Genomic DNA, 25,483 nt, shown 5'->3' with positions numbered 1-25,483 from the left:
ACATGAACTTTTGCCAACCAGTTATTAACAATGGGACTGCGAGCATGCACACCTCTAGACTGTCTTCCACCCTCACCACAGCACCGACTTGCACTGCCTGACTGGTGCCATCAGTGGATCCCTTGGATGAAGGAGTGGCATGCCGTGGTCTTCAACAATGAAAGCAGATTCTGCCTGCAAACAAGTGAGGGTCATTTCACATACAACATAGACCTGGTGAATGCTGTCTCGTAGAATGCATTCATCCAAGTCACACTGGCCCCAAACCAGGCCTTATGGTCTGTGGTGCAATAAGCTACAACTCTCATTGACCTCTGGTATTTCTCGAGGGGCGCTAACAGTGCTTGGTACATGCAGGATGTTGTTAGACCCATTCTTTTGCCGGTCTTGCAAAAGGATGGTGATGTGCTGTTCCATCAGGATAATACTCGTCCTCACACTGCCTGTGAAACTCAACATGCTCTACAAGACTTGCAGCAACTTCCCTGGCCAGCATGATCTCTTAAAGCACGTGTGGGATATCATGGGACGAGAAGTGATGATGCATCTTGTCAACCAACAGCTCTTGCAGAACTAAATGGACAGGTCGATCAGGTGTGGTATAACATATCCTAGGACTGGATGTCAGAGTCAGTGATTGCACTACCACTCATGGACCTATACCATGTACTAATACGGATGTCTCAGCATAGGTCGATGCCTGGTACCTCAGAACCGCTTCTGCTACTGATCTGTAAATGTAATCATTTCACATAATCCATATGCACTGTTGCAACATAAATCTTGAATGAATTGGAAATCTCTAAATGGGAGTACTGTAAATGCAACTCTTAAGTTGAAATTTCATTAAGGATGTTAATACCATAATGATAAAGTGTCTTAAAAATTCTATTGCTGTAGACACCACATGTTTATACCCTTATCTGAAGATGACCATTTAAGCACTCAAAACTAGTAATAACAGTTTTCTACACTGTGATCTTGGCCAAATAAAGGTTTTAATAAAATCTACAATATGACAATGGAAAATCCAGGATGGAATAATGACAATATTGCGAAAAGAATAGTTGCTACTTAGCATGTATTGGAGATGCTGAGTCGCAGACAGGCACAATAAAAAGACTGTCAAACAAAGCTTTCGGCCAAACAGGCCTTCATCAGAATAGATAACACACACACACACACACACACACACACACACACACACACACACACACACACACACACAAAAGCACAAATGAAACTTACACACATATGACCTCTGTAGCTGCCAACACCAGACTGCCAGCAGCAGCGCATGATGTGAGAAGCTAAGAGATGGTGCGAGTAAGGAGGAAGTTGGGTTGGGGTAGGATAGCACAGTAGGGGTGGGAGACAGTAAAGTGCTGGTTGTGGGAGCATACAAGGATGAGGTGGATGAGGTGGGGTGAGGTTAAACAGAGGGCAGATGGGGGGGGGGGGGGGGGGGAAAGGACAAACAAGATAAGTAAAAAGACTGTGAGTGTGTTGATGGAATGGTGGTCCGTGTAGTGCTGGAATGGGAACAGGGAAGGGTGAGGACAATGACTAAAGAAGGTTGAGGCCACCAGGGTTAAGGGAACGTAGAATATATTGCACGGAGAGCTCCCACCTGGGCAATTTGGAAAAGCTGGTGTTGGTGGGAAGGATCCAGATGGCACAGGGTATGAAGCAGTCATTGAAATAAAGAACATTGTTTAGCAGCATGCTCAGCAATGGGTGGTTCAGCTGTTTCTTGGCCACAATTCGTCAGCGGCCTTCAACGCGGACAGACAGCTTGTTAGTTATCATGGTAACGTAGAATGCCTCATGGCTCATACCCCCCCATAATAGACCTAGATGCAAGACCTTCCCCATACATCCTCCTCAACTACCTACTCCAGCCCTGTCACTAGCATCACCCATCCCATCAAAGGCAGGGCTAGTCATGGGATCTACAAGCTAAAATGCAACCACTGTGCTGTATTCTACTGGGCATGACAACCGACAAGCTGTGGCCAAGAAACAGCTGGACCACCCAGTTACTCAGCACACTGCCCAACACAATGTTCTTCATTTCAGTGACTGCTTCACAGTGGACCGACAAATGTGGCCAAGAAACAGCTGGACCGCCCTGTTGCTGAGTATGCTGCCCAACAAGATGTTCTTCATTTGAATGACTGCTTCACAGCCTATGCCATCTGGATCCTTCCCACCAACACCAGCTTTTCCAAATTGCACAGGTGGGAACTCTCCCTGCAATATGACCTACATTCCCACAACCATCCCAGCCTCAACCTGCATTAGTCACAGTTCTTACCCAGTTATACCCTTCCCTGTTCCCGTTCCAGCACTACACAGCCCTCCCCGCCAACTCACCCATAGTCTTACTGCTTCTAGCTGCCCTACCCTCCTCCGACCTCATCCCTGACCGCGCCCACAACCAGCACTTTACTGTCCCCCACCGCTACCCTGCTACTGCTCTCCTTCAATGCTTCCACCTCCTCCTTCTGGCCTTGAAAGTCATGTGTGTGAAAGTTGTATTTGCATGTGTGTGTGTGTGTGTGTGTGTGTGTGTGTGTGTGTGTGTGTGTGTGTGTTCTGATGAAGGCCTGTTTGGCCGAAAACAGCCTTTTTGTTGTGCCTATCTGCGACTCTACAATATGACACATATTTGTACAGGGGAACGTAAGGAACGTTTCTAATATGGTGCTGTGAACAACTACAACTGAAATTACGTTAACTAGTATTTGGCTTTTCCTTTAGTAGCTATACTGCAAATTATGAAAATTTTTCACTGGATATGTTTCACTAATATTGGTAAAACATCATCAGTTGCTACAAACAACTTCCTGGGGAGGGCAACCACAGTTTAGAGACATTGTAAATAATAGCTGTACAGCTATGCACCTCATCATTCTTGTCTTTTTTAGTTGTTATAATGTTATGGAGTGTTGGATGTTTTCTTATTATTATTATTCACATCATCATTTGTGATTCCGTGAACACTTTGCATACATAGCACATTTTTACAATTGTTGATGGCAGTTGCAATTGGTAAAAAGCTTAATATCACATTCACTGCTAGCTCTTTTTGGATTCAGGGTGTGGAATGGTAAGGAGGATGGAGTAAGGGAGGAGGGAGGGAGGGAGGGAGAGAAGGAGAGGAATACAGAGAGAGAGAGAGAGAGAGAGAGAGAGAGAGAGAGAGAGAGAGAGTACGTTGTTGGGTGACGAGGGTAGAAGGTGTAGTACAAGAAGGCAACTGCGGTGTGAAATCTAACATGGAGAGAGGAAGGACCCTATGGTTATATTTAATACTGTACTGTATCGTCTATTAATTCATAAAATGTATGGTTTGCCATACTGGTGTGATCATTTGGGAATTGCTACTTTTCTGTTATTATCTCATGACTGTGATAATTTTTCTGCAGGATGGGGAGACGTTTCTTGTCTCTTACAATTATGATATGCATGTTCCTGTTCCTTGTAATCATTTTATGGTGATGCTCGTGTAGGAGTTGAGTGGTTTATTCTGTGCTTCTATGCTCTTTGTCTTGGGTATCAAATGTTCTACTATCTTTCCATTCACACCTTCCATCGTGTGTTGCACAAATGGTTCAAATGGCTCTGAGCACTATGGGACTCAACATCTATGGTCATCAGTCCCCTAGAACTTAGAACTACTTAAACCTAACTAACCTAAGGACAGCACACAACACCCAGCCATCACGAGGCAGAGAAAATCCCTGACCCCGCCGGGAATCGAACCCGGGAACCCGGGCGTGGGAAGCGAGAACGCTACTGCATGACCATGAGATGGGGGCCATCGTGTGTTGCACTTTAATCAGTACATACCAGATTTCTGATACAGATGGGTTGAGGCCACCTGTCCAAACACACTGAAACATAGGATGAGACAGAAAAGGCCAAGGCCAAAATACTAAAAGTCTTTTTCCAAAGCTGTTTCAGAGAGGCAGATCGCACAGCAGTTCCTCTTTTAAATAGTCACATGGAGAACAAAATGACAGATATCGAAATAAGTGACCACGAAACAGAACAGCAACTGAACTTCCTCAACAGAGGAAAGGCCGCTGGACCTGGTGGGATACCAATTTGACTATACAAAGGCTATGCAAAACAACTTGCTCCTTAAGAATCAAAGCATTGCAAATGACTGGAAAAAAGCAAAGGTCATTCCCAATTTCAAGAAAGGTCTCTGAAGGGAGGCACAAAACTGTATGCCTGTACTCTGAAGTTGGTCTGTTGTCGAGTTTTGCAACATGTTTAATGCTCTTTTATTATGAAATATCTGAAGACTGAAAATCCCCTCTTAAGGAATCAACATGGATTCCAGAAACAACAACTGTGTGAAACCCAGCTAGCTCTGTTTGACCACAAGACCCAGAAAGCAGTTGATGAGGCACCAAGATATTTGCTGTGCTCCTTCACTTTCCATTCTAAAATGATATTTTTGGCTCATAAACAGGTGGTTTGGGCAATAAGTGGTGTAAGTTCCTGAACCTCTTGTCGACCCCTGTTCACTAGTCTACATATTTTGACACTGGCCTGCCTCTCTCTCTCTCTCTCTCTCTCTCTCTCTCTATATATATATATATATATATATATATAAAAACAAAGATGATGTGACTTACCAAATGAAAGTGCTGGCAGGTCGACAGACACACAAACAAACACAAACATACACACAAAATTCAAGCTTTCGCAACAAACTGTTGCCTCATCAGGAAAGAGGGAAGGAGAGGGAAAGACGAAAGGATGTGGGTTTTAAGGGAGAGGGTAAGGAGTCATTCCAATCCCGGGAGCGGAAAGACTTACCTTAGGGGGAAAAAAGGACGGGTATACACTCGCACACACACACATATCCATCCACACATATACAGATATCTGGTGTCTGTATATGTGTGGATGGATATGTGTGTGTGTGCGAGTGTATACCCGTCCTTTTTTCCCCCTAAGGTAAGTCTTTCCGCTCCCGGGATTGGAATGACTCCTTACCCTCTCCCTTAAAACCCACATCCTTTCGTCTTTCCCTCTCCTTCCCTCTTTCCTGATGAGGCAACAGTTTGTTGCGAAAGCTTGAATTTTGTGTGTATGTTTGTGTTTGTTTGTGTGTCTGTCGACCTGCCAGCACTTTCATTTGGTAAGTCACATCATCTTTGTTTTTAGATATATATTTCCTACGTGGAATGTTTCCCTCTATTATAACTATATATATATATATATATATATATATATATATATATATATATATATATATATATATTCTTTACTGTCATTTCTTATTAACAATATCAGCTTATACCCAAGAATAAGCAGCTTTCACTCAGTTAATACTCATCAGAAATCAATCCTGCATTTGGATTGGACTTCGTTAACTCTTGTGCAGAAAAGTGTGCAGTATACTGCTGCACTCATTTTCAATAAGCTACTACAAGAATTCAAAAATCTTAGCAGTAATTCATGTGCTTTCAAATCGAATCTGAAGAGCTTCCTCATGGGTCACTCCTTATAATCTGTAGAGGAGTTCCTTGAAAAATTAAGCTGATTCTTATGTTGTATAGTTGATTGTGTTTACCTGAACTTATAGCTTGATTTTTTTTTTGTTTTGTTTCATAAACATTTTATTTGTATCTGTTATTACTTTTATATTGTAATTTCATGTACTGACACGTTCCATGACCTTGGAGATTTGCTCCTCAACTTGGTCCTACAGAACTTGACATGTAAATAAATACATAAAAAGGTGTTCAACAGAGTTCTGCAATGCTGTCTAATGAACAAAATACATGCGTATGAAATATCAGACGAACTATGCGATTGGATTGAAGAACTTCTAGTAAAGAGAACATGGCATGTCATTCTCACTGGAGATAAGTCTTCACACATAAAAGTAGCTTTGGATGTGCTCCATGGGCGTTTTATAGGACCATTGTGTTTAACGTAATATATAAATGACCAGGTAGATAATTTTGGAAGTTCCATGAGGCTTTTTGCGAGTAATGCTGTTGTATACAGAGTAGTCACAGCACTACAAAACTGTACTGAGATGCAGGAAGATCTCCAGAGGATTGACACTTGGTGCAGGGAGTGGCAACTGACCTTCAACAGAAATAAATGTAACATATTCTACATACATAATCAGAAAGACCTTTATTGTGTGACTAAACAATTGCAGAACAACCACTGAAAGCAGTTACTTCATAAACTGTCTAGGAACAAGTGTACAGAGCGATTTGACGTGGAACGATCACATAAAATTAACAGCGGGTAAGGCAGATGCCAGACTGAGATTCACTGGAAGAAACGCCAGCAAACGTACAGGTCCATTTTGTAAGTGTGTAAGCGTCATGAAGATGCTCCTCCAACTCTCGTTGCAGACACTGCAAGACAGGTGTTCTGCATCACCATGTGGTCTACTGCTAAAGTTTGAAGAGTGTGTACTTAACAGCAGAGAAACTAAACCAGTTCACTATAGACAAAAATGACAGAAAAATCAGGCCATTTGACAGTAGAAACATGAAACTGGGCCAGTGTGTGATGTCAGGCACAGGATGTGGGTCATTGATTCAGGATGTGTAAGAAATACAATGTTCACTCTGTATTTGCCTGTGCCCCTTGTGCTAAGGATTGCTTGATTCATCGCACTGATTACGGACCCGAAATAGTGTTTGAATTACAGTGACAGCATCTGAATACTGTCAAACAGGGTGATTTTGGACACCGGGGGCGACTTCGGACAGTATGGCTTATTTGCTCTTTGTTACTATATAGAAACAAAGAGTTACTTATTTTAACGTCTGTGCGCCAGTGCGCCATTTATCGCTTTCCCCAACTTTTATTTTGCATCAGTTGTTTCCCTAGGCGAATAACTGATGAACAGTCTCAGCGTTAAAAATCCATGCATTATTGTAAAGTGGAAACTTTTACTGTTGCGCCGAGCGGTAAGTTATTGTAACCGTAATTGTTGACGCGCTCAGTAGCTAACAGCATTGAGACAATTTCTGTACAAGTTTGTCGAGTTTCTTGTGCAAGGTTGTAAAATAACGATGGTTTTTGTAAAACTGTGTACTGTGTGGGGTGATTTCGGACAATGCCAAGAACGTATAAGAGCAGGACAGGTGCTACAGTACGGTGTAAGTATGACCTGAAACTTTTAGATAAAGCTGTTCGTGATATTCAGAGTGGTAAATTATCATACAGAAAAGCATGTGATTTGTATGGTATACCTAAATCAACCCTACAAAATAAACTGCAGGAAGCACATCCGACAAAAAAAAAAGAAATGGGAGGACAGCCAGTGCTAAATAAAGAAGAAGAAGAAGAAGAAGAAGAAGAAGAAGAAATGCTGAAGCAAGGTATCTTGAGGGCTGCACATTGAGGATTTCTCTTCACTAAATTGGATGTTAGATATTTAGTTAAAGGCTACCTTGATAAATCTAGCCGAAAAGAGAAGAAATTTTGTAATAATTTGCCAGGAGAAGAATAGGTGCATTTATTCCTCAAACGACAGTCAGAAGATCTTTCTGTTCGCTTAAGCGAAAATATTAAATGAGCTCATGCAGAAGTGAACAAGGAGACAGTTTATTTAAATTCTTGCAAAACAAAAACTTATCTGTATTGTATAAAATTCATTATATCATTCCATATCACTTATTCATATCAAAGGGCTGCCTTAAAATGTCACCAAAATCAAATAAAAAGCATGCAGAATTTTAAAAAATGCAGTAACTGTCTGAATTCGCCCTCTATATACTGTAACTTCGGACAGAGATTTAAAAAACACATGTCCGAAATCACCCCAATCCATGGGGTGACTTCAGACACTTTATTTAACTGCCTCAGATAAATATACCTACACAGGACTTTCTGGTTCTGGGATATTTTATTTGTTACACATATACCCTACCACTTCCATAACAACCAATTTAATCTAACAATATATATGAAAGTTACAATCAAAATAATGACAAAACCATCTGAAATCACCCTGTTAGACGGTACCAACAAATATGAAGTACAGAGGCTATACAAGCTTTAAGAATGCGCTTACAATGGCTCACTATCTACCATCACGGCTTAACACAGAAAGAAAGCCAGTTTTACCAACCTTCGTTTTTTTTCTAAAATCACTTATCTTCATTATTTGCAGCTTGAAATGATACCTTCAACTGTTTTATAATGAAGATAAATACTAAAAAATTACCTTTGATGGTTATATTGGACTCAAGCATTTAAGGTGACTGCTCTGAGGTCTTTCTCTCACAGCATAATGGTTAGAGTGCTGAAGTGGTAATCTGAAGGTGCAGAATTCAAAACTACTTGTTTCCATTTTTTTATCATTTGTATGAATTCACTAGAATGAAAAAGACAGCAAAATTCTGGCCAATGTTTACCCAAGTTATGAAATTGAGTACGAGAGAAATGAAATAGATGGCCTTACTGCATATTGACTTTGCTAAAATTCAAATATTTTTTCTTCAAGTGGCTAAAGTTTCTGTGAGATCTGATGTGCCTGATTTCCTGTAACTGTTGGATCTTCTTTGCCTTGAAAATGGTACTGAGAATTTTTCTTTGCTCAGATTTTTTGTCACCATGCAGTGTTTTAGCAGGGAGTTAAGTAGAGTCAATTAAGTGGAGACTGGTACCAATGTATGTTTCTGGTTCTGTGGGAGTAATCTGCAGCTTAACTTAATGTAACAAGGTTGCTACAGAGCTGATAGTAGTATATGTGTGGTACTGCTTTTATCCTTGGCTCGCAGATCAAGGCGAGGCTAGGGATCATTGCTAAAGCTATTTCAGTAATACTCAAGTTTTGGGAATTGATCTGCATCTGCTGATAAATTTTTCCCACAGTGGGCACAATTGCCCCATGCAGTGAGCCTGCATACCTTATTGCACTAGCACTGCGTTTATGCTCGTCACCACAAGCTGCAAAAGTAAGAAACCATCTATAATGCTTGATAGGTGTTCTTTCATCATTTGGGGAAAAATAAAGATAGCAATGAACTTCCTTTGGTGCATAAATTTTTAATCTATTCACTTCTCATATCATCTAAAACTGCTGGTTTATCATTCTTTCACCTTCTTAATGACTATATCATCAAGTTCTTGCATGGCAATTTCAACTTTGGGGCTGCTAGTCTTGATATCTATTTGTCATTCCATTATATTATATGAGACCCACAATTTTTTCATTTAAGCAAGACCTGATGAGCAATAGTATGAGGAGATAGGTTGATTTCCCAGGACCTATACTGAAGACATTAGTCTACCTTTACAATATTCTCCATGCATTTCAACTGGTTTAAGACATGCTGAACACGATATAGGTTCAAACGAAACGATTTTGTTTATCTGTTGTTTACCACTTCAGCAACATCTCTCTGAACAGAGGGTTTAGCTGAAACACAGAACAGTCTATGCACATCATTAGACTACGCCCGGAACCATAATTTACATTCCACCCATATGCTGCGGGTCTATTGTCTGAAACTGCTGCTTATCTTTACCACAGGAAGTTCTCAATCTACTACAGCCAAAACTGCATTGTCTACTTACTGAACAAATTTTTAAGTGGCATTCAGTATTTAATAAAAATTACGAATTCACAAATTTTTTGGGAATAATGTTGGCTAAAGCAGAAAAATGCTGGTATTAACAAGTGTGTAATCAGGAATTTCATAAGCTTTTCACCTTCAGCTCTAAAACGTAGTAATAAAGACAATGAGAAGGCTTACAATGCAGGCAGTTCCTTAAAATATCCTTGCTGACTTTTGGTCTGACAATTTAAAAAAATGTAAAAATACATGAATATAAAAGTCCTCCAGTGAGCTTTGAACCCACAGCAAAAAGAGGCATTGCTTCAGACAGTGATCACATTACCACTACACTGGCGAGCCAATGCTGTGGTCCATTCTCTGTCATTTTCATAGTTTAGCTAACAAAGATATTCTCTGACATAAAAGATGAAAGTGGTTTTATTTTCTCGGTGGAATAACCTTTCTGGACTCAAAACCATAAATCTGACAACCCAATGTCACACCTTACATGAAAATCACTCAGATTATTTAATGCAACTGACAAGAAAATATCAAGTGAATTTAGCAGGAAAAACCTACGGCATTCCTGGAAGTAACTTGATGGTCATGAAATAGCCAAATATATTATTCAATGTTGCCAATTTTACTAGTCACAGGAATAATATTTTTATACACCCAATGGTTTTCCTGTGGAGGCTCAGCAGTGCAGAATGTAGCTCTGAAATATAAACAGTATTAGCCAATTACTTCTACTCTCATTTTTGTAACTAGGCTTAGGGGCTAGAGTGCAGATACTAATAACACTCTGTGCACTGATGGGAAGCTGAAAACCCTAAATTAATAGCTGTCACAGTTATTACTGTTTTTCTTTCTTAAGCATACTGCAAAGTGAAAAGCTCATTCATCAGGTGTGATTCCTTTTTTGGAGTGTTGCTGGTTAAGTTTAACACATTTTTGATCTTTATAGACTTAAAGAAGATATTCCTTGAGAACACTGTCATTGGCACAGCCCCAAAATGGAGGGACACAAATGAAAAGACAAAAACAGAGCACTGATTGCAAAAGGCAAACATCCACAAAGAAATTAAATAAGCTACAAGTAACATAAAGCCTCAAATCATTAAGTGAACTATTCAAAGAAACAACGCACAATTTTTGCAATTACCAGAAAAGTGTGCTGCAAAGGCATACAGAAATTAAAGCAGGGCATGTAATACGGAACACAGTACCCTGTCAGCACAGTCTTTAACATGTAATTCAAAAGTAAAGCTGTCATTCAGTCTACAATAATCAGAAGAATGCAAATTAACTTCTACCCATGTAATTACAAAACAATCATTGCTGACACCATGTTCATAAAAGTAAAAATGTTCTTGTGAACAAACAGTTCAATTTGCAGCATGCTTATGAGAAAAAAAGAGAGAGAAATACCAATAAGGGGTTTATCTCGTCGAGTGTGTGGCATATTGCAAAGTAATGCCTCACAGTCAGTGCTGTTTTTTCTTTAGTTATTACCTAATGGTTTGATGTTAACTTCTCTACTAGGTCATCACAATGCTAACATGGGAATCATCGAGGCACAATTGTTAGAGCAGATAGCTACGTTATGCGGAAGTTTGCAAAATTAGGTACCACTCATTGTTTGATCTAAACCCTTGTAGCATTCCAAAACAGTCAAAGTCTATCGACTACTGTACTGGGTAGGCAATTAAGAATGACCAATAGACGTGAAAACTAGTGACCTCCCAGGTGACACCAGAATGGGCAAATCATAAAATAAAGGAGAAATACGCATTCCTTAACCCCAACTAGCATCCTACAATGTCATCAGAAATTTCAGCAAAATAAAAACCAAAGTCAAATAAAATAAAATGGTTTCTTCCCAATTTAATGAGCCTCATAATAGCCATTAACTCCCATAGCTAGTTATTTGTTCTCTACAAGGCTGCCTTCGCTTTGTCACACCATTGTCTACTGTGTCCATACAGGAACAAGATCCATGCATGTTCACTAAGCGCTACTGTAGCTACAGTTTGCTTGGCATTTTGGCATGTTTTTGGGAGGACGCAGGAGATTGTAATAGAGGGTAAGAGAGAGACGAATTCAAAATAACAAAAAATAGCTTTAAAAGGTACCTCACAATTTATTACTTTTTAAGTATGTAGGGAAAGGTTAACTGAAAGACAAATGAATGAAGTCTACAACTTTGCTTCCACTGCTTTTTCTCTAAGTTTGAGGCTTTACTGTGAAAAACTTACAAAACATTTACAATTTAAAGTACTGTAAACTAGTTCTTCAGAAACTTGCTTGAATTTTTAACAAATCATTTACAGCTGCACTGTACAGTTTCTAAATGCCAGTTATCAGGGTCTACAGCAAGCATGTGTCTGAGGTCAGTTTCTTTAAGATTTATATGTCTAAATAAGGATAAAAGGTCTGCTTGGCCTACCTCCTGTTGTATATAGAACTAAGGCAGTAAGACTGAGATCACAGCGATTTTCGTACAGTGTTGGCATTGTCTCTTCCTGTACCGATACTCAGGGAGTAATAACGATAACAATAAAACACAAAAAAATGGTTCAAATGGCTCTGAGCACTATGGGACTTAACATCTATGGTCATCAGTCCCCTAGAACTTAGAACTACTTAAACCTAACTAACCTAAGGACATCACACAACACTCAGTCATCACGAGGCAGAGAAAATCCCTGACCCGCCGGGAATCGAACCCGGGTGCGGGAAGTGAGAACGCTACCACATGACCACGAGCTGCGGACAATAAAACACAGTGCATGGTTGTTTAGCCTAATTGCTGAATGCCAATTTTGTGAATATGAACCACTGTAACACTTATGTGCACAATGTTGAATTACCAAACAAAAGGAAAAAGAATCACACATACTGGAAATATCTGCAGCACACGTGTATATAATGTAGGTCAGGCTGTTGTTGGTTTGTCCTGAACACCATGCATTTATTAGGTCTGGAGCTCAAGCCTAGGCATACACCCTTATCATTCTGAGGTTACAACCATCCCACAGGTGGATATTTAATCCAGAGTTCCCAACATATAAGAAACCTCCACTTCCATAGTCATTCTTGAGGTGAAAATGCGTAGCTTTTGACAATATGTGTTACTGCCACTTAACTGCTGTTGTGTGGATCCAGGATACCTAAAAATTAATAAGTGTGCTAATTATGTGACATGCACAGATGGTATACTGCAGTTGCTTGCTGAATCATGTGTGGCTGCAGCCAGGTTCACACTGGAGGACAGGCTGTGTCATCAAAGAAAACTGCTTTAACACCTTCAACATTATCAGCATGACAAAAGATTGATTGATTGATTAGTTAATTGAGATGGGTAAGGGACCAAACGGCGAGGTCATCAGTCCCGCGATTCCAATGTGAGTTACAGAAGAACGAGGATCTGCTAAAAGTGGACAGATCCAGTCAGGGGAGTCAAATTATGAAATAATGAACATTAAACATACACAGTAAAAGCATAAAAGGTGAGACCAAATCTACAAACTGGGCAAAAAGGGGGGGGGGGGGGGGGGCGGTCATGGGGCCATAGACCAAGTAAACTGCAAATGAAGTCCCAACCACAACCAACCTGCCCCTGCTCCATGGAGGGTACCGAGGACTAGGTCAACCATCCATGGATCATATGCTAATATTAAATTTAAGGAAGACCATACTTAACACGAAGGGCTGAAAGAAGGGGACATTCCACCAATATGTGAGATATCGTCAGTCTGGCTCCACAACCACATTGTCGGGGTGGGTCGTTACGTAGGAGGAAACAATGGGTGAGCCGGTTATGACCAATGTGTAAACAGCATAAAACAGTGAACTCCCTCCAAGAGGAGCAGAAAGAAGGGCGTCAAACTGCAGTAGACTCCTTGTTTGTGCGGAGTTTATTACTATGAGCAGTAGTGCTCCAGATGGCATTCCATTGTTGTGCAAAGAGAGATTTGACGTAGATCTGCATATCCACAGCTGGAATCATGAAAGTAAATGGGGGGGTAAGTATCTGCTTCTCTAGCCAAATGGTCAGACAATTCATTCCCTGGGATGCCCACATGACTTGGGACACAGAGAAAGATGACTGAACTGGTGGCATGCTGAACGGCAGAGAGAAGATCATGGATGGCAGAGAACAAAGGGTGCAAAGGGTCACAAGAGTAACATCAGTCAATAGCCTGCAGGCTGCTCCTGTAGTCTGAACAAATTAAAACACTGTGGAGGGAGGCTTGAGAAACAAAAAGAAAGGTCCTGTGAATGACTAGAAGCTCTGCTGTGAATACACTACATGATCCTGGCAATAAATGGTGCTCAAAGCCAGTAGGAGATATGAACGTGTATCCCACCTTATCAATAGTCTTAGAACCATCAGTGTAAAAGATGGTGGCACCCTGGAACTCTTCAAGGATGGCCCATACAAGACACCGGTAAACCATAGGAGCACCAGAGACCTCAGGATCCTCGAACAGATCTGCCCTAATCTGTGGTTTAGGCACCATCCAAGGCTGGGTGGGGGGAGGGGGGTTATAGGAGGAAAGACACTGGATGCAGTCCAGTGAGTGGAGATGGAGATCCCGACAGAGGTAAGTGAGGCGCATGCCAACCGGCAATCCCACCTGTGGGCGGGTCTTAAGAAGGAGACATCCCTCACAGGCGAAGAGCACAGGGTACACAGGATGGTCAGGGAATTAGTGAATGGTGATTGCATAAGAAACAAGGAGTTGGTTCCATCGGATGTGTAGAGGGGGAATACCCACTTCTGTGAGGAGACTATCAACAGGACTAGAGCGAAAGGCACCAATAGCCAGACGCACCCCACAATGATGGACAGAGTCAAGGAGTTTAAAAGAGGAAGGAGCTGCTGAGCCATAAACCTGACTACCATAATCTAGTCTGGACAAGACCAGACCACAGTAAAGATGGAGAGGAGTGGAACGGTCTGCACCCCAAAATGTGTGGGCCAGGAGGCAAAGAGCATTAAGCTTCCGCATACATGTAGTCTTTAGGTGGTGCACCCCAAAATGTGTGGGCCAGGAGGCAAAGAGCATTAAGCTTCCGCATACATGTAGTCTTTAGGTGGTGAACGTGGTGAAGCCATGTCAGCTTGTTATCAAAAATAAGGCCCAAGAAACGGGACTGTCCTACAACATCGAGGAGTTGGTTGCCTAATTAAAGTTCTGGATTGGATTGTACTGTGGGCCGATGACAAAAATGCATAACCCACATTTTGGAGGGAGAAAACTGGAAGCCATGAGCGGTGGCCCATGCAGAGGCCCATCAGATGGCACCTTGGAGCTGGCGCTCAACAGACACTACCGAGTGGGAGCTGCACCAGACACAAAAATCGTCAACAAACAACACCGGGGTAACCAGAGGCCCAACAGAGGTTGCAAGCCCATTGATGGAAGAGGGTGACATTTAGCTTAGAACCCTGTAGAATACCATTCTCCTGAATCTGGGAGGCACTAAGTGAAGTGCCAACTCGAACCCGGAAGAGCCGGTAAGATAAAAACTCACGGATAAAAATTGGAAGAGGACCACTGAAGCCCCAGTCATGGAGGGTAACAAAAATATGATGGCACCAAGCCATGTCATACGCCTTATGTAGGTCAAAGAAGACCACGACAAGGTAATGGTGGCTGATGGCTGATTCCAATCACAGTAAATGGTCAGTTGGAGATCGCCCTGCCCAGAAGCCACACTGATACAGGGACAAAACGCCCTGAGATTCGAGTACCCCACATAATCTAAGTTGACCATCTTTTCGACCACTGTACAAAGTACATTCGTGAGGCTAATGGGGCAGTAGCTGTCGAGAGACGTTGGGTTTTTCCCGAGCTTGACGACAGGAATAACTATACTGTCTCGCCATTATGACGGAAAAGCACCCGTGAGCCAAATGTAGTTGAAGACCCTGAGCACTGTTGCCTCTGGGGAATGGCCAAGTTTTGGGTCATCTGGTCATGGATGGAATCCAGCCCTGGGGCTGTGTCTCATGAAGAGCTACGAGCCCGCACCAATTCCCATTCAGCGAAATAATGCTATAGGGCTCAAAACGGTGCTGGATGAAACAGAGGGGAGGTCTGTTCAACTCTGCGTTTCTGCCGGAGAAAGGTAGCAGATTAGGAAGAGGACGACGATGCCATCACAAAGTGTGTCACGAGATGTTCTGCAAGAAACGATGGATCAATGCACAGAGCACCTTGGAGGTTCAGACCCTGGACAGTTGACTGTTGCTGGTGGCCCAGAAGGCCAGGGAGCTTTGACCAAACTTGCGATGAAGAGGCATACATTACCAGGGAGGAAACATAGCACTTACAGCATTCCTTTTTACTCCGCTAAATAAGGTAATGAGCCTTACCAAGGAGACACTTAATAGTGAGGAGGGTGATCTGTGACAGGTGTCACTTAAATTGCTGAAGCACCCATCAGTGGTCCTGGTCAGCGACTGTAACGTCCTCAGTCCACCACAGTACCAGATGATGATGAGAGGGACCTGTGGATAGGGGGACAGCAGAGCCAGCAGCAATGAAGAAGAGTGGCAGAGATGCCTTGCACGACTACATCAATGGAAACTTCCAATACCAGTTTTTGTTCCGGTTTTTGAGTTATGATCTTTTTGATTGTTGAGGATTTTGTCTCCTTGTTTTTTGCATTAATATCTGTTCTGGTATGTCTTCATTTACCGAACTATCAGCTTAATAAGTCACAGCTGCAAAATAATAACACGAATTCTTTACAGACGAATGGAAAAACTAGTAGAAGCCAACCTCGGGGAAGATCAGTTTGGATTCCGTAGAAACACTGGAACACATGAGGCAATACTGACCTTACGACTTATCTTAGAAGAAAGATTGAGGAAAGGCAAGCCTATGTTTCTGGCATTTGTGGACTTAGAGAAGGCTTTTGACAATGTTGACTGGAATACTCTCTTTCAAATTCTAAAGGTGGCAGGGGTAAAATACAGGGAGCGAAAGGCTATTTACAATTTATACAGAAACCAGATGGCAGTTATAAGAGTCGAGGGACATGAAAGGGAAGCAGTGGTTGGGAAGGGAGTAAGACAGCGTTGTAGCCTCTCCCCGATGTTGTTCAATCTGTATATTGAGCAAGCAGTAAAAGAAACAAAAGAAAAATTCGGAGTAGGTATTAAAATTCATGGAGAAGAAATAAAAACTTTGAGGTTCGCCGATGACATTGTAATTCTGTCAGAGACAGCAAAGGACTTGGAAGAGCAGTTGAATGGAATGGACAGTGTCTTGAAAGGAGGATATAAGATGAACATCAACAAAAGCAAAACAAGGATAATGGAATGTAGTCTAATTAAGTCGGGTGATGCTGAGGGAATTAGATTAGGAAATGAGGCACTTAAAGCAGTAAACGAGTTTTGCTATTTGGGGAGCAAAATAACTGATGATGGTCGAAGTAGAGAGGATATAAAATGTAGACTGGCAATGGCAAGGAAAGCGTTTCTGAAGAAGAGAAATTTGTTAACATCCAGTATTGATTTAAGTGTCAGGAAGTCATTTCTGAAAGTATTCGTATGGAGTGTAGCCATGTATGGAAGTGAAACATGGACGATAAATAGTTTGGACAAGAAGAGAATAGAAGCTTTCGAAATGTGGTGCTACAGAAGAATGCTGAAGATTAGATGGGTAGATCACATAACTAATGAGGAAGTATTGAATAGGATTGGGGAGAAGAGAAGTTTGTGGCACAACTTGACCAGAAGAAGGGATCGGTTAGTAGGACATGTTCTGAGGCATCAAGGGATCACCAATTTAGTGTTGGAGGGCAGCATGGAGGGTAAAAATCGTAGAGGGAGACCAAGAGATGAATACACTAAGCAGATTCAGAAGGATGTAGGTTGCAGTAGGTACTGGGAGATGAAGAAGCTTGCACAGGATAGAGTAGCATGGAGAGCTGCATCAAACCAGTCTCAGGACTGAAGACCACAACAACAACAACATGTCTTCATTATTAGGTAAGCTGTATACTTAGTTTGTTTCCACTCCAAACTCTCTGACCGATGGGCATAGCAGTCTGGTCCCTTCAATCCCACAAACTCTCTAATTCCAGCAGTTGTCCTGTCAATTTGATGTTACTTCTGCAAATAAATATTTTTCATATTATCCTTGTCTGTAATGAGTGGTCTTCACCATATTGTGTAAGTTTCGTGGTGTCCACCATCTTGATGACATCAAGCATCAAGGCCATCAGGTGGTACCACACTCTTCAGTTCAGCCAATGGTCAACAAGCACATAAGAAACATTACTCAAAGTTTAACGGCAATCTTTGATTTCAGTCATACTCGTGTTCATGTTGATAGTTCAACTATATAATGAATGATTTACCTTTATTCCACCCATGGCTTGCCAATATTATTAGGTTGGTGCGCAAGTTCATAGTGTTTTTGCTTTGCATGTTGGTATTCCAGTTGCTATGAGCTTATTTATCAACTGTCACTTTTATTTGTAGTTCACTGTTGATGTTTGAGTTTATATATTGTCATTTTGTCATCTGGGATGAGAGTAGAGCGACAGATGCTACAAAATGAAGAGCCAAGTGCAGAAACCAGAATATTTTCGACATATTCTTCTGTTTGAGTTCAACAGTGGGGTGACAGCAGTGGAAGCAGCCAGAAATGTTTTTGCCTTGTATTGGGATAATGCCAGTGGACAGAGCATGGCAAGAAAGTGGTTTTCTCATTTTAAGGTGGGTCGTTCTGACATCAGTTACTCTCCACATTCACAAAGACCTTCGCGGTTTGATGACGATCATTTAAACGCACTGATCCACAATGATCCGCATTACCGTACCCGAGAACTGGCAAATGTAATGAATTGCAATCATTCCAATATTGTGCAAATTTTCATGCAATCACTCTTAAGCCAAAATCACAAAAATCAGCAGCTGGCCATATGTAAATCTCTGCTTGCTCGTCATCAATTGGCTCATGGGCAACACTGGCCATTCCTATCCTGTATCATTACTGGTGACAAGAAATGGTGTCTTTATGCTAACATGAGGAAAAGAAAGGAACGGTTGAGCCCCAACAAATCAGCAACTTCCCGCACTCATCCACAATGGAAATGAGAATGAGCTTATGGCATCGTTGGCTGGGAAGCCCTACTCAGGGAAGTTCGGCCAGCAAGTGCAAGTCTTATTTCATTTGACACCACATTGGGCGACTTGTGCGCTGGTCATAAGGATGAAATGATGATGAGAACGACACAACACCCAGTCCACGAGCAGACAAAATCTCCAACCTGGCCGCTTGCATGGGAGGCAAGCACATTACCACCCTGCTAACCAGGTGGACACACATCCACAAAAGATGATGTCATGCATCTGGTGGAACAGCGATCGTGTGGTGTACTACGAATTGCCTCCCCGAGATGTAACTATCACTGCTGACATTTACTGTAATCAGCTAATGAGGGAATTGCTGTTGACTTTACAGGACTGTAGGTGCCAGCATGATGCACAACAATCTAGTGAATTTCATTAAGACAGTGGTATTTTATTTTAGCAAATACTGTTTATCACTCGAGTATGCTCAAGTCTTCTACTCGTCTAAGTATATTATTCTTTATAATTTCTTTTGTTTCCTTATACTACATACTGTCACTTGTCACATTTTAATTACTTCCCAATAATATATTTTATATCACAAATGAGCTGGATTGCAGCAAAACTGAAACCTGACTTTTGAATAAATTCCATGTGGGTGAATGGTGTAGTATTGTACATGTACACAGTGCAATTAACTAGAGATATCAGTGTTTCATAATGAGCCAAGAATAGTCACAAAAAGCATAAAACCACAGTAATACAACAAACTAACACATAATTAAGTTACCACACACACAGTTTTATGGCAATGCGCATCAGTTTCATGCCCACACACACTATTTTAGTTTCCGATCAGTCTAAAAATAACAAAACTGAAATTTGTTTGTCAGAAATGTTGTCTTACCTCATCAAGTAAAGCTCCAGGGACAGTATCAATGCCAAGACCTTGCCACCCAGTTTTGTTGTAAGTAAGATGAACTTTGACAGGACTTACTAGGGACTTCTTTGGTGAATTAATCTCCATTTCTACAGAAGGTACTTCAGAAGCGATTCCATGAACACAATTGCATGGAATAGTCTTAGACTTAACTGGGCTTTTAAGATTGGTGGTATCCGCACTGTCACATTTGCCTTTAAATTTAATGCTACCTTTAAACTGAAGACTTTTCTGAACAAAAATTTCTGTTTTATCAGTTCTTGCAGAACTATCACTGTCTTCATCACAGCTCAGGCCCACTGTATTTGATTTCAGACTATTGGAACTGTCGCAAACTGAAATTTCTTTTTCGGTATCCACCAATGCAGCTTCCACTGACTGATTATCTTCCAGATTACCTGAAAACTGATTGTTCTTACCACCACTCAAGTTTCTCAAGATGTTACTAGGCTTTTTAACTTTGAATGGGTTTTTGGAAAGTTGTTCAACAGGCGAAGAAACTTTGAGAATTGAAACAGATTTGGACGATTCATCAGAACCCGAAAAAACATCTGTTCTGCTAGTTGTTAGGTCATTATGGTGTATAAATCGTTCTGAGGGCACTTTAGTAGAGCTATTTCCTTCAGAATGCTTGGATAAGATACTTTTTGTATGATTTGTTTTGTTAAAATCTGCTACTGATTCACTAGTATCCACATTGCCGTTATCATCAACATCAGCTTCAAAATATGTTGACTGTGATGAAGAAGAAACTGATACTTCTTTCCTCCCATCTGAAGCAGCATTTACACAGGCAGCTTGATAAGTTGTTTTCTTAATACAGCCTCCTTCATCTCCCTCATCCGAAAATAAATCTAAAGAACTCTCAGTACTGGTCTCTGATATTATCCTCTTATTGTCCAACAACTGACTTCTGCCCACATCGCACAAATCATCTTTCGATGGGTGACGATTGTAGTCAATGACTGTTGCTCGAATTTCTGCCAATAATTTGTGGGAGAAGTCTTTAAAGTGAAAAATGCTTGTTTCATTACACTCCTTTCCTTGGGGACATTCTGAAAAAGAGTAAAACAAAGGGACGGTATCAACAGGTTGATACATTAAGACTTGACTAACTGAAAACAAGCAAACAAAAAAGTTTAAAGTTAATATAGTGACTGAAATTTCACAATATCGATATCCATTTCTGCCATTAAGTATTTTGGAACAACAAACAAGTATGAAATGGATATTCACATTACGCAAACGAACAATTGGCAATCATTCACCTGTTCAATATAAACTAAATAAATCCAAAACTCTGAAATTTATTTTATTATTAGGTAGTACATTCAGAAAGCTTGGGTCCAAGCAAAAAGGACACCACCCGAGGATTTAGACAAAACTAAAGAGTCTTAAAAATGCCGTGCCTTCAATTTCTTCTGTAATGGTGGAAATGTACACATAGAATACGTCCATAGGACGATGTAGCAAATCATCACTAGAAAAAAAGAGACCACTGTGATGCAGGAAAATGAAAATTGTTCATGGAAGTACAGAGGTGGTATAATTCAGGAGACCATCAAGAAAAGAGCAAAACGTGTAAGGGAGCCAATGCTCCTAAACAATGAACCCAAAGTGTGAATGGAGAGAGGTAAGAAACGTGCGCGCGCGCGCGCGTGTGTGTGTGTGTGTGTGTGTGTGTGTGTGTGTGTGTGTGTGTGTGGTGAGGTTTGGGGGGAGAGGGGAATAAGAAGAGGGACTACAAGGAGTTTTATCCTATCGTTCATATCACACACACTGTTTACTTCCCTCTGGCCCCCAACCTTCTCCATTTTAGTAAATTTGAAGTATAAGGAGCCTGACCCACACACATATCTCAAAAATATCTTTCTACCCTGGTCCTCAACAACTCTTCCAATTTATCTCCATGAACAATTTAACACTACTCCTGCTGTGATGAGACTGAGCATTCTCTTACACCGTTTTCCATCTCTCTTCGCCTGCTGTCTCTCTTTCACCTTAGCACCTTTGCTGCTGCTCTTACCTCCCCCCGCCCCCCCCCCCCCCGCCTCCTCCACTCTTCCACATTCAACTCAGCCAAGAATACCACTCATTCTATTCAGTCAGTTGCAAATGTATTTTTATTACATTTTACTGGTAACCGTAAAGCGTATTTAAAATATATTTGCACCTTACGACTTAATTTTATTCCGAAATCAAAACTGGTAAAGCATAATAAAAACATATTTGCAACTGATGATTGAATTTTATTCTGAAAAATCTAGTAAACATGGGCTCTAAAATGCATATTTTAAGATATGTTTCACATGAGTGAAGATAAACAAGTGCTCATACCTCTTAAGATATTCACTTTAGAGCCAATAGTTACTGGGCAGTTTTCCCTTGTTTTGGTCCATACTATCACCTCTCAAAATACAGAAAGCAAAGAGCTAACAGCAGAAGAGATTTGTTTCAAAGTATCACAGATCTCTCTTCAGGTATGCATTTTTCCTCAAATTTATTGCTTTGAATGATCGTTCCTGTTATCTCCATGAATATTGACCATTCCTCCTAGGACACTGTGTTGTGGGAGGGAGGAGAGGCGTATATTGGAGGTAGAGGATATGGAGATGTAGAGCTTCTTACTATTAAGAACAACACATATTTTGAACACTGAGCTATGATGTTAAGATTCTTTTTTCGGGTCGACAGAAGCGTCCGATCCCAAGCGTCGGCTTTGACCCGTGACGTAAGGGTGTTGTCGTGTGTGACGTCATGACGGCGCGGAGTTTGGTTTGTGAATATGGCGTGTTTGTAGATGTTGTGCTCTCTGGTGGTATGTTCAGGGTTTTCGTTTGTGTGGTATAATGGGCTTCGTTTGAGTGTCGGGTCTGTTTCGTAGTGGAATTCGTTTCAGTGAGTTAACGATTTTGTGTGAAGGTTAATTTAATGTTGTTCGCTGTACATCGTGTGGTAATTTTAGTCAAATTAATCGGTTGTTGTTTTTGTTCAGGAATGGATATGACGGATAAAATTAACAGTGCGCAGGTCAAGGGAAGTGTTCGATCCCAATGTGTGGCTGTGTATGTTGATATCGGTATCGGGAGATGTTTTTGAGCTATACAGACCAAGGGAAGTGTTTGACCCTAATTTATGGGATCGGGAGCTGTTGTTGAGCTATATAGGTCAAGGGAAGTGTCCGATTCCAGATGATATTGTGTTTAGTGGTATTTGGGGAGTTTTGCGATGTCGGTTTTTTTCGTCGTTTTGTATGGGGGTTGGTGTCTAAATTTGTTTATATTAAGTTTGCCCACACCGAAAAACACCCCATTTCCCGCGCTTGTCCCGTTAGTGTCATTAGGCTTTTTGTGGAAAGTGTGTGTGTTTGTTTCTTGATGTATTTTCGTCCTCATAATGTGTACGTACCGACTTTATATGTGCCATATCGGAATTGTGGTTTATGGTCGTTTCAGCTATATTTGTGACGTCATGGGTCAAAGCAGACGGGCGGGATCGGACGCTTCCGTATTTCCCTTTTTTCTGTGCTTTATCAGCTACTTGGCATCTTCATTACATGGTTTTGTAACTGTTTCTACTCTCTTCATTACTTGCATTACACCCACACTTCAGTCATTACTACTTTTGGACATAATCCACTGTGGGCAAAGTTCATTCCACGTTTAATAAATTTTGCTTGATAAGTGAATAAATCACATGGGAAATGCAGAGGTGTTTTGTTATCTAGTACAAAAAAACTCTGGCATGTATTTTCAAGTATACTGTTTACATATACCATACATCAGAACAATCAGAAGTGTTTTTGAGGTTTTAAAACTGTCAGTACACACACAACAGCCTACTGAATGATTACAATGATGTAATAGAAAAGAAGAAAGGTTTACAAAAAATATTTTCTCTTTGGAGTGTGGTTGGATACATTAATGAAATAACTAGTTCCATGTCTAACATGTGTCATATGTGTACTACATGAACAATGTATAAACACTTGTTCTGTTGTTACAGAACCTTGTTCCAGTCCTCACACTGGGTACCATCTAATACAAAAAGTGACAAAGGAAACTTGTGATAAACGGTGTAGACAACATGGCAACTATCACATTATGTCAGAGGCGATTTTTTCAAATGGGTTAAGTTAGAGCTCAGTTTGTCACCACAACCAGGTCTTTTCAGTTTCACACTTGTTGGCTTGGCCAACTCACAATCAAGCTCCACCTTCCAACCTAACCTACACCTCACACTAAACCATGATTCAATCTGCCATCACAACCAGTTTTTTTTTCTTTCTTTTTTTTCCCCGCCACGTTCATTGGCTTTGGCAAGTAACAACAAAACTGCAATTGACACACCAAATTGTGATGTCGCAGACCCATTAACATTATGTCCATAGTCAAAGCCGGTGACTGCATTTATCAAGACATTGCTCTCAGATTCGGGACGATGGAGGATTAACGCTATATCAATTATGGCCATCTTGATTTAGTTTTCCTAAATCAGTTCAGACAAATGGTGGGATAGTTCCTTCCACAAGGCCATGGCAACCACAAACATATTCCTAATAGATGGTAACTTGATGTGTCATAAGCTTTTCAGTTATCTGCCATAGCATTTCAGAGATCTGAAATATATGACCTAACTATACAAGAATTATTATTGTAAATGATAATTCAAAACATCTGTTTCTGTGAAACGTGTATGATTAGCGACAATTTGGGGCAGAAAAAAATCCTTCTGGAACAACAATTTTCAATTTTATTTTGAGACTGTATCTGTGTTAATGTTAAATGATTGATATATTCTTCTTTACATTTTTAATCCCAAGGATTCTGCAAGATTTGTAAGGTAATTATCTTGAACAGTGAAAACACTGATTGCCACTCTTATAATAAATAAGTTTCTCGATCTTCTTACATTTAGAGGGCAATTGTATAACTTACCTCTGAGATCATCCCAAACCACTGAGCATGTACTAACATGAACTTCTGGCAAAATATTTAGTGACGTCAAAGGCATCTGGCACAGTGGACAAAACTGCTGCTCGTCATCCGGTGTCTCTCTCTTTCGTGCACGGTTCTTTTTACATCCCTTCTGAAAGTTTTTGTCTACTTCCTTAGCACAATCGGAAAACTTCGCATCTGCAGTGTCAAGAGTACTTTTCGAAGCTTTCAGTCGCCTGCGAACTTTCTGCTGTGAAAAAGAAAGCTTAGTTCTTGTTACATCCTTACGAATTGGACTCGATTGCAACTGAGACGTCCTCGCAAATGAAACAAAGTCTTCAGATAAATCGTCACTCATTGATGTAAATAGAATCTTCATTTGGGAAGTCACAAATTAGGAAACGATTTCGTTGCATAAGTATATACACCCCACAATATAAATGTTGTCAATACCACACTAGTTGCAAAACCCGCTTCATGTTTTGTTTTGAACACAGAAAATGGGATGGGCGATACATTGCAATTAATCGATTAATCGTTATTATTCTCATAATCGATTATGGATGGACCAAATCATACTGAATTGAATTGAATTGAATTGAACATATGAATTGAATTGAATTGAATTGAATGAAATCTTATTGTAGTTCAGCTATTACAGCAATTGACAAAGTCAAGTTACATATATTCAAGCTATACAAGTTATACAGCATATAGACATGGGTTGAAGATCACTATGTCTCTATTGATTTTCCATAAAATACTATATTTAAAATGAAATAATATGAAAACATTGCATCATAAATTACTCAGTTAAAGAAATTATGCTGCACTCTCCAAACCGGTACCACTATGATATTTTACAGTCATAAAATTCCTGAAGTGAGTAGAAAGGATTTGCAGCTAACCAACTTAATGATTTGTCTTTCAATAAATCAAATGGAGC

The 25,483-nt window shown here is 40.6% G+C and overlaps 1 protein-coding gene across 1 annotated transcript in view; it reads right to left on the bottom strand.

Annotated features, from left to right (window-relative positions):
• LOC124606609 (DNA cross-link repair 1A protein-like) overlaps nt 1-25,032 on the bottom strand; it is a 61,805-nt gene extending 36,773 nt beyond the window's left edge. Inside the window, exons 1-2 of the mRNA XM_047138594.1 lie at nt 24,538-25,032; nt 19,568-20,655 (exon numbers count right to left, since the gene is read on the bottom strand). Of these exons, the coding sequence (XP_046994550.1) occupies nt 19,568-20,655; nt 24,538-24,916 (1,467 nt within the window). The 5' untranslated portion in view covers nt 24,917-25,032. The remainder of the gene's footprint in view (nt 1-19,567; nt 20,656-24,537) is intronic.
• Nucleotides 25,033-25,483: the final 451 nt, after the last annotated feature.

Source organism: Schistocerca americana, chromosome 3 (genome assembly GCF_021461395.2).
Source record: "Schistocerca americana isolate TAMUIC-IGC-003095 chromosome 3, iqSchAmer2.1, whole genome shotgun sequence".
NCBI classification, from domain to species: domain Eukaryota; kingdom Metazoa; phylum Arthropoda; class Insecta; order Orthoptera; family Acrididae; genus Schistocerca; species Schistocerca americana.
Note: the sequence above shows the minus strand (reverse complement) of the source record. Positions and strands in the feature narration are given on the sequence as shown.